Genomic DNA, 9012 nt, shown 5'->3' with positions numbered 1-9012 from the left:
ACCCTACAACATCCAGAGCCTTAAGGAACTCCGGGCGGATCTCATCCACCCCCAGGGACTGCTCCCCCCTCCTGAGATGCCTGATGGTGGACCAGAATCGCCTCGAAGCCATGCGGAAGTCTTTCTCCATGGCCTCTCCAAACTCCTCCCACGCCCGGGTTTTTGCCTCAGCGACCACCCGAGCCACATGCCGCTTCGCCCGCCAGTACCCATCAGCTGCTTCTGGAGTCCCACAGGCCAAAAAGGCCCAAGAGGACTCCTTCTTCAGCTTGACAGCATCCCTCACTGAAGGTGTCCACCAACGGGTTCGAGGGTTGCCACCACGACAGGCACCAGCAACCTTGCGGCCGCAGCTCCGATAAGCTGCCTCGGCAATGGAGGTATGAAATATGGTCCGTTCAGACTCAATGTCCCACACCTCCCTCAGAAAGTGTTTGAAGTTCTGCCGGAGACGGGAGTTGAAGCTCCGTCTCACAGGGGACTCTGCCAGACGTTCCCAGAAGACCCTCACTACACGTTTGGGCCTGCCAGGTCTGACCAGCTTCCTCCTCCACCACCGGAGCCAACTCACCACCAGGTAGTGGTCAGTTGACAGTTCCGCCCCTCTCTTCACCCGGGTGTCCAAGACATACGGCCGCAGATCCGATGAAACGACGACAAAATCGATCATAGATCCGTGGCCTAGGGTGTCCTGGTGCCATGTGCACATATGGACACCCTTATGCCTGAACATGGTGTTCGTGATGGGCAATCCGAATTACCACATTGTCATTGAAGGGTTAGAGTGTCCCACTGACACATATATATAATGGCGGTTGCCTTTATTACCCCTTTTTGGCGCGGCTGTGGTAGAGTGGTTAGGGGAGCCATCCTGGAACCGGAAGGTTGCCGGTTCGATCCCCGTCCAATCGACTCAGTTGTTGTGTCCTTGGGCAAGACCCTTACCCACCTTGCCTACTGATGGTGGTCACAGGGTCCGGTGGCGCCTGTGTATGGCAGCCTCGCCTCTCAGTGTGCCCCAGGGAAGCTGTGGCTAAAATTGTAGTTTGCCATCATCAGTGTGTGAATGTGTGTGTGCATGCATGGGTGAATGTCTGCAGTGTAAAGCGCTTTGAGTGTCCTGGATGGATAGAAAGGTGCTATATAAGTACAGTCCATTTACCTTTTTACCATTTACCATTGTTATGTTTTGGTGTAATTTTAGAAGTTTTAACTCTGAAAAAGTTATTTCTGTTGAGCTGCTTTGCATGAAATTTTTTGTGCACACAAGTCAGTTGAACAGACAATCAACTGTGATAATTTTTCTTTCAGGTTTGTGTGTTTTATTGAACTTTTTCAGACCCTTGGTGTTCCCAGTCAAAAATGTCTCATCATTAGAACTTGCTGTGTGGGACACTCAAGTGTTTAAAATGATGTTTAGTCCCTCAACCATATCTCAAACTGTGACATTGATGACAGAAAACAAGGCCAACAACCAGACATGATGGATACTGTAGAGAAGAATATGTCAGAAGTTGAAGACGACACAAACTCTAGACCAAGAGATGGAACAATCCAGTGATGAGGAAGAGTATACTGCTGAAGACGCTGTTACAACTATTTCAATGAAGTTGGGACGTTGTGTAAAGCAGAAATAAAAACAGCAAACTGTTGTAAATCCTTTTCAAACTAAATTCAATTTAATACATACAAAGCCAAGGAATTTGCTGTTCAGACTGATGGATTTTTTTTTCAAAATTCATATAAAATTTAAAGCCTTCAACATGTTCTAAAAAAAGTTGGAACAGGGGCATGTTTACCACTGTCTAATGTCTGGCTGAACCAAGCAGGGATGTCCCTGAAATAGATGTGGCTTGGAGGGCAGCATACAGTATGTTGCTCCAACCCATGGATGTACCTGTCAGTATTAATGGTGCCTTCACAGATGTGCAAGTTACCCCTGCCATGGGCCCTAACACTCCCAATCCCATCAGAGATGTTGGCTTTTGAACTTTGCACTGATCAACCCAGACTGTCTTTTTCTTATTTGGCTCAGAGGACACAGTGTCCATGATTTCCAAAAACAATCTAAAATGTAGACTCATCAGAACACAGAACACCTTTCTACTTTGTGTCATCTCAGATAAGCTCAGTCCCAGAGAGGCTGACTGCATTTCTGGGTGTTGTTTATGGCTTTGGTTTTGCATGGTAAAAGTTTTGACTTGCACTTGAAGCTGGACTGTGTTCACTGACAATGGTTTTTTGAAGTGTTCCTGAGCCCATGTGGGTTACAGAATAATGTTGGTTTTATTGCAGTGCCACCTGAGGGATCGGAGGTTACGGGCATTTGATGTTGGTTTTCATCCTTGCCGCTAACTTGCAGAGATTTGTCCAGATTTTATGAATCTTTTGACATGACACAATTATGGACTGTAGATGATGAAATCCCTAAATTCCTTGTGATTTTATGTTGAGAAACATTCTTTTGGATTATGTGCTAATGTAGTTTTTCACAAAGTCATGAAGCAAGTGGTCCTTGCTTGTGAATGACTGAGCCTTTCGAGGATGCTCACTTTATACCCAATCTTGACACTCACCTGTTTCCAATTAACCTGTTCACCTGTGGAATGTTAGCATTCCTCAACCTTCCCAGTCTTTTGTTTCCCCTGTCCCAGCTCTTTTGGAACGTTGGAGGCATCAAATTCAAAATGAGTAAATATTTGGGGAAAAAAACTACTTTTATCAGTTTGAACATTAAATATCTTGTCTTTATAGTGTATTCAATTAAATTTAGATTGAAAAGTTTTGCAAATCACCGTATTCTATTTTTATGTTTTACACAATGTTTTAACTTCATTGGAATTGAAGTTGTACCAACTTCTAAAGCTCTGACAGCTTCCACTCTTTTGAAGTATTTCACAAGAGTTTGTAGGGTTTTTGTGACAATAAGTGCCCATTCATTCTGTAGAGCATTTATGAGGCCAGACACTGCTTTTAGACATGGAGGTATTTGTTTCAATTCATCCCCAAAATGTTCTGTTGGGTTGAGGTCATAACTCTGTGCAGGCCACTCAAGTTCTCCAAAACAAAATTTTTCAAACCGTGTAGTCATTGCCTTGTACAATACACTAAGGCAAGGTCATGTTGGGGTAGAAAATGGTTTTCCTCAAAGTGTTGGAGGTGCACAGTTGGAAGCATAGCATTGTTCAATGTGTCTTTGTATCCTGAAGCATTCAGGTTACCCTTCACCAGAGAACAGAGTTCTAACCTGTACCCTGTCTGAAACGCAAGATTTTAGCAAATAACAGGTGTGGCCAAACACTTTTAACCTATATGGTTTTGTCTATCATATGTTGAGTAACTCCTGCCACTGGTCCATTTTTATAAGTTGTGCTGGTTTAGATGCTCAGTCATTTAAGATGTAGTTAATCAAAAGTGTAAAAAATAAAATACAGATCCATGGACTTCTCTTCTGCAGTTGAAAAGCTGCATGGATGTGAGGTGAAATGTTTTCAACAACAGAATTGGAGTGGTTGTTATAATATTGTAAAACTTTTTTTGGACTAAGTTATAACTTCTGCATCTTGGTGAAAATATGGGCTCAGTATCGACAAACCATTGCCTCATGTCAATGTTATCTAAAGTGCAATACAAGCAGAAACTGACCCCAACTTGTGAGTTGCAAATGAAATAGAGATACTATAGAGATCTTAGTTGATCACATTCATTATACTATAAGTAAATCACATTTATGTAGTTAGCATTGTAATCCAAGAACCCTATGCTAACATGGTCAATATTGGATCCAGACTAAGCCACAGTATTTAATTTAAAAGCGTTTAAAACGTATGTATTTTATCTGTTAGGTCACATTAGGTTTCTTTTTATACTTTAAATATTCCTACGCACTGACTGCAATTCTGCAATTACCCCCCTCCCCACTGCCTGCTACAGTTAACATCTTTAAAGCAGAATAAGATAAAACTACTCATGCTTCTACCTTCTTTTTTCCAAGCCTAATTTCATCTAGATCCCAAATTCTTGTAACCCTTTATTTTCCTCCTGTCAAACATATCTAGACAACTTGTGTTCAGTTTTTTTAATTTCAATTTCAATTTTAATTAATTAATTTATTTTTTTGCCTTTTTTTTCCTTAATAAAGTTGTGCAAATCAGTGCATATTACTTTCTGGAGGACAAGTGTGGCATAAATGGAGGTCACATGCTTGATCCCAACATCAGTCGGCATGTTAATTAACAGAAAATAGTCCCCTAATGAGAAACTGCTACCTGCTCAGTAATTACAAGTCGCTTTGCTACAAGAGTATCAGCTAAATACCTAAAATGTCTGATGTGGAATTAAACTACATTAGTTCAATAGAAAAGATTAGCCCCTTCATCATATTGTTCTCACAATGGTAACTGATTTGCCYTTTCTCTTTGGAGGGAAGGCCAAAATGTTTTCCTTCAGGCTCCACATATTGGCCGTGGCATCCATTGATTGGCTAATCTCTCGATTACATTGTCACGTCACAGTGAGGGGGTTAATGAGGGATAGCCCAAGGAACTGTGGGAAATGATAACAAATTAACATTTCAGATATGGAATTGGCTGATATAAATCACTATCAAATACTGGTTATACCACTTAATGCCAGCCTTATTCATCATCCCCCCTTTTGCCTGTGTCAGAAATACTCGGCTCACACTAGACTGCAAGTGTAATTAATGCAGATGTAATGAATTCATTATAGAGAGGAATTGGATGTAGATTGGCCTGTACTTTCATCAAAAGAATTCAAACGCCTGGAGAAGGGCCATGGCCTTGCCTGTGCACCAAAGGACTTTATTTTCATAAAAGAGAACAAAAAAAAACCTTGCAGTGAAAAATGGCAAATAGCAGTTACTCGACACAAGGCCTCTGCTGTACAAGGACACTTTGGACAGACATTTGTTATCAAATGTAACTGAAATAAATACAGTCTGAAATTGTGTTTTGTTTTTGTTTTTGTTTTTCAGTGTGCGATGGCATTGGGACGGGCAGCCTGCAAACGGCTCAAACAGTGGACGCCAGCAACATCGATAAATTCATAAACTGCACAAAAATCAATGGCAACCTCATATTTCTCATAACAGGAATTAAAGGGTAAGGAGTCAAATAAAGGGTTTCCTTTCTCATTTTGGATTTTGGATTTGCATTCAGATTTTGTTAAAAGTTGTTTTTTCAGCTACTCCTACCTTTATTTTCAGCTGTGTATGTTTAAAAAAAGGTAAAATTATAACCCTTTATAAAATTAGCGTTAGCATTATCATTTACCTTAGTTAAAATCAGAATGTGTTTGGGATCATTCTTGGAWACACCATAACACATTTCAGCTCAGTGAGTCCTAAAATGGACAAATTATAGCCATTTAAAATTAAATGTTGTGGTCAACTTGAATTTTTGATTAGCATTTAGAATTTGGTAAAGATTGTTTGTGTCTACTACTACACTAATACCTTCTTTTTTGTCCAAAAGTAGCTTTTTGTAAATTTAGCTTTAGCAGTTAGCTGAAATTGGGACTACCAATGGGCATGTTTTTCCAAATCATTCTTAGCTATTATCACACAATTTCAGCTCAATAKTTCTTAAAACAGCTGATTTGAAATTGACTGTGATGGCCATTTTGAATTTGCAAATCAAGGATAGTGTATATGTGCCCCCCTAAAAATCACCTTGGCCACCCCTGTGCCACCCTTTACAAAATAATTTAACTCYGCCTCTGCCTCTGTGTGGAGGATGCAGATTTGGTATTCCAAGACACGKTTGCAGCTGAGTTGGTGGAGCAAATTACTCATGTCGCTCCCTGTGATGACAACTTTAACTCAGTAGAGTTTGCAGTATACCATCTTTAGATTAACATTTGAGCTTTTAAAACCTAAGTCTTTTGCCACAAYAGAAGCTTCTCCCCTTTTTGGGCATCATCTTCAACTTTTACGTCTGCCACAGCTTATTTTTCAATGCTTTCTGTGTCCATCTCTACCCCGCTCAACACCTCAAACACTGACACTGTGCTGCTCTATTTTCTACATGTGCGTTCAGCGGTGCAGCAAGGAAAAATGTCCCCAACGAATCAATTTATCTGTGGGCATGTCGTTTCGAATGTTATTCATCCTAGTTAAAACAATGTGCCGGTATACGGAAAATTCACATAACAAAAATACAAAACGGTTTTCAGTACAAACTGGTGTACTGCCCATCTTTATAACTACCTTCATTTCAAATGTCATAAACACAGACTTGGCTGCCAACGGGAGTACAAAGCTGTCTGAGGTGGCAATGATGTGGGCAGAAAATATTATGTTTGGAAACAAAATCATAATTTGGCCAGACAGCATATGGTTGTATGGCTCACTAGTTGAAAACACTCAGAATTCATTGAGACTAAAAAAAAAAAAAAAAAAAATTACCCTTATTTTCCTGCTAATTTTGGTCCTACTTTCTAACAGTCTCAACTTAGAGGACCACAAACATGTTTAGCAGCACAATTACTTTATCAGACTGTACAGCGTCTGTCTGACGCAATCGTCAATTCTGGTCATCCATCTTGACGCACTTTTCTGGGTCACGGGGGTCACTGGTGTCCATGTCCAGCACTCACTGTGTAAGAGGCAGGTACACCCCGGACAGGTGCATGACCTCGACAGGGCCACATACAGATAAATGAGACAACCATTTACAACCTCACATAGACCGAGGGACAATTTAGAGTTCCTAGTTAAACATGTATGTTTTTGGTCTTTGGGTGAAAAGTGAAACTGTAGTACTGTAGTACCCAGAAAAACCCACAGAGGTATGGGGAAAACATGAAAACTCCACACAGTAATGTCCCAGGCTAGAATGCGATCCTGTGACCTTCTTGCAGATAATTCTACCAACTACACTCCCCAATTGGCCATTATATTTATATATTTCCCATTTTGCTTCTTAACCCTAATCCACCTTTTATTACTTAATCCGAGCGCCCTAATGACAAACATTGTTCTTTCTTGGAATAACAGAGTAATAAACTTCTCTAAATGTTGGAAACATAGACCTGTTTACATATGAAGTCATTTTGTTTCTCCTCAGGGACATGTATCATGGCATTGGACCGATGGACCCTGAGCGTCTCAACGTTTTCCGCACTGTGAAGGAGATCACAGGTGAAAATTACTTACTTGTGTAAACTTGGAAACATAAACTGAAGAAAACCATGTTACTGCATGTTGTGTGTGTATGTTCTGAATTATTTAGCTCCAGAGTAGACGGCTTGTAGATGAAAGCAGGTTTTTTTTGTCTGTGAACTCTAAAAGCTGTTCAAGTGGATATGTTACTACAAGTTTGTGTATGGGCTCGGCTTATTGGTAAAACAACCTTCAGTGTTTGCAGCAGTGTGTGTATTTATTCATTAGCTGTTAGGGGCCTTAAGGGATGAACAAAAACCTTGTATACGAAACCTTTTGTCATATTAAACTGCAACTTGCAGTTGAGCCAAACGGCTAATGGAGTGAAACTGCATTTTCATAATGAAAACCCAAGCAGTAAGGAAGAGCAATGGCTATTCCATCCCAGCCATTTCCTGCTCCATCCTTTTTAATGTCATTTCCACAGCTGCTGATTTGATATAATCTGTCATTAAAAGGCAAGTGCAAGCCAGACAAATTGTGCAAATATTAGATCCATTCTTTTAATTAGTGCTTGTTGTCTTCTCCTCTCACATTTCCAAGAATGTATGGGTTCTAGCTTGAAATTCATGGAGGCGAGGAAACTTTATGACCAACAGCCGAACCCCTTTTATCTGGTTGTCAGCAACTGAATAGATTAAAGTTCTTCCTCTTTATTTGTATATCCCTTAATCAAATATCCATTTTTATGCCTAAAAATATAGGTTGTAACTTTTTATAAAGCTCTACAAACATTTATATAAGACTGGCTAACTGTGATAATTACCTTCATCTGAATCATTTTTAGGTTACCTGAACATCCAGTCTTGGCCTGAAAACATGACAGATTTGAGTGTATTTTCCAACCTGGCAACCATTGGGGGACGAACCCTTTATAGGTGAGTGATGGCACATCATCCATCCATCCATCCATCCATCCATCCATCCATCCATCCATCCATCCATCCATCCATCCATCCATCCATCCATCCATCCATCTTATTCATGGTCAGAAGGCAACAGGAGGAGATTGTTCCAGACATTCTTCTTCAAGTGATACGTCTCACTTGAAGTATCCCAAGATGTCGCAGGTCATTGAAGATTTACATCCATCTAACAAGTCCTTAGTATGCTCTGCGGTCTTCTCCCAGTGGAATGTGTCTCAAAAAACTCCTAGCGGAAGATGCCCAAGAGACATCCTAATCAGATGTCTCAACTGACTTTTTTGGTAGATGAGTGCAACAACTTTAAAATCTCCCTTCCTGGAGGATAGATTAAACTGAACTCATCTACTTTATGAAGGAAGCTAATTTGAACCGTTTGTACCCAGGATCTCATTCTCTCTGCCATGAGCTGCACCTCATGACCGTGAGTGAGGGTAAGGTGAAACTTTAGGTTCAACTCCTCCTTCAAACAGACCAGACCAATGCCTTTGGACTCTGGACTCTTAGAACTCTAGATTATGAAACATCAATCCAATTCCCTCTCCATCCTACCATCATTCGTAAACAAGACTTTTATGGAATTTTTGCATTTTAAAGGGGCGGCCCGACTAAGCCTGACCCAAACTGGATTCAAGCCCTGGTTCTGCATTTGGATTTGTCGTTATGGCCCACTTCCAGCCTGACTTCTGGAACCTAGAGATCTGGGTTTCCATTTAAGCCAGGGGTGGGCAATCATGGTCCTCGGGGGCCGCAGTCCTACATGTTTTACATTTTTCCCTGCACACCTGATTCAATAGCTGAACTACCTCTTCCAAGTTCTGCAATGTGGAGGACTGAAACTGACATAATCAGAAATAAAAGCAGAAATAGATAAATGAACCTTTAAATAAATAAATACATTTAAAA

The 9012-nt window shown here is 40.7% G+C and overlaps 1 protein-coding gene across 5 annotated transcripts in view; it reads left to right on the top strand.

Moving 5' to 3' along the window:
* LOC106525812 (receptor tyrosine-protein kinase erbB-4) overlaps positions 1 to 9012 on the top strand; it is a 513565-nt gene that overhangs the window by 379092 nt on the left and 125461 nt on the right. For all 5 annotated transcript variants that reach the window (XM_014020153.1, XM_014020151.1, XM_014020152.1 and 2 more), the window contains 3 exons: positions 4997 to 5123; positions 7089 to 7162; positions 7971 to 8061. In XM_014020153.1, the coding sequence (XP_013875607.1) occupies positions 4997 to 5123; positions 7089 to 7162; positions 7971 to 8061 (292 nt within the window). The remainder of the gene's footprint in view (positions 1 to 4996; positions 5124 to 7088; positions 7163 to 7970; positions 8062 to 9012) is intronic.

Source organism: Austrofundulus limnaeus, unplaced genomic scaffold (assembly GCF_001266775.1).
Source record: "Austrofundulus limnaeus strain Quisiro unplaced genomic scaffold, Austrofundulus_limnaeus-1.0 Scaffold242, whole genome shotgun sequence".
In the NCBI taxonomy this organism is placed as follows: domain Eukaryota; kingdom Metazoa; phylum Chordata; class Actinopteri; order Cyprinodontiformes; family Rivulidae; genus Austrofundulus; species Austrofundulus limnaeus.
The sequence above is the reverse complement of the archived record's forward strand: the minus strand, read 5'-3'. Positions and strand labels throughout refer to the sequence as shown.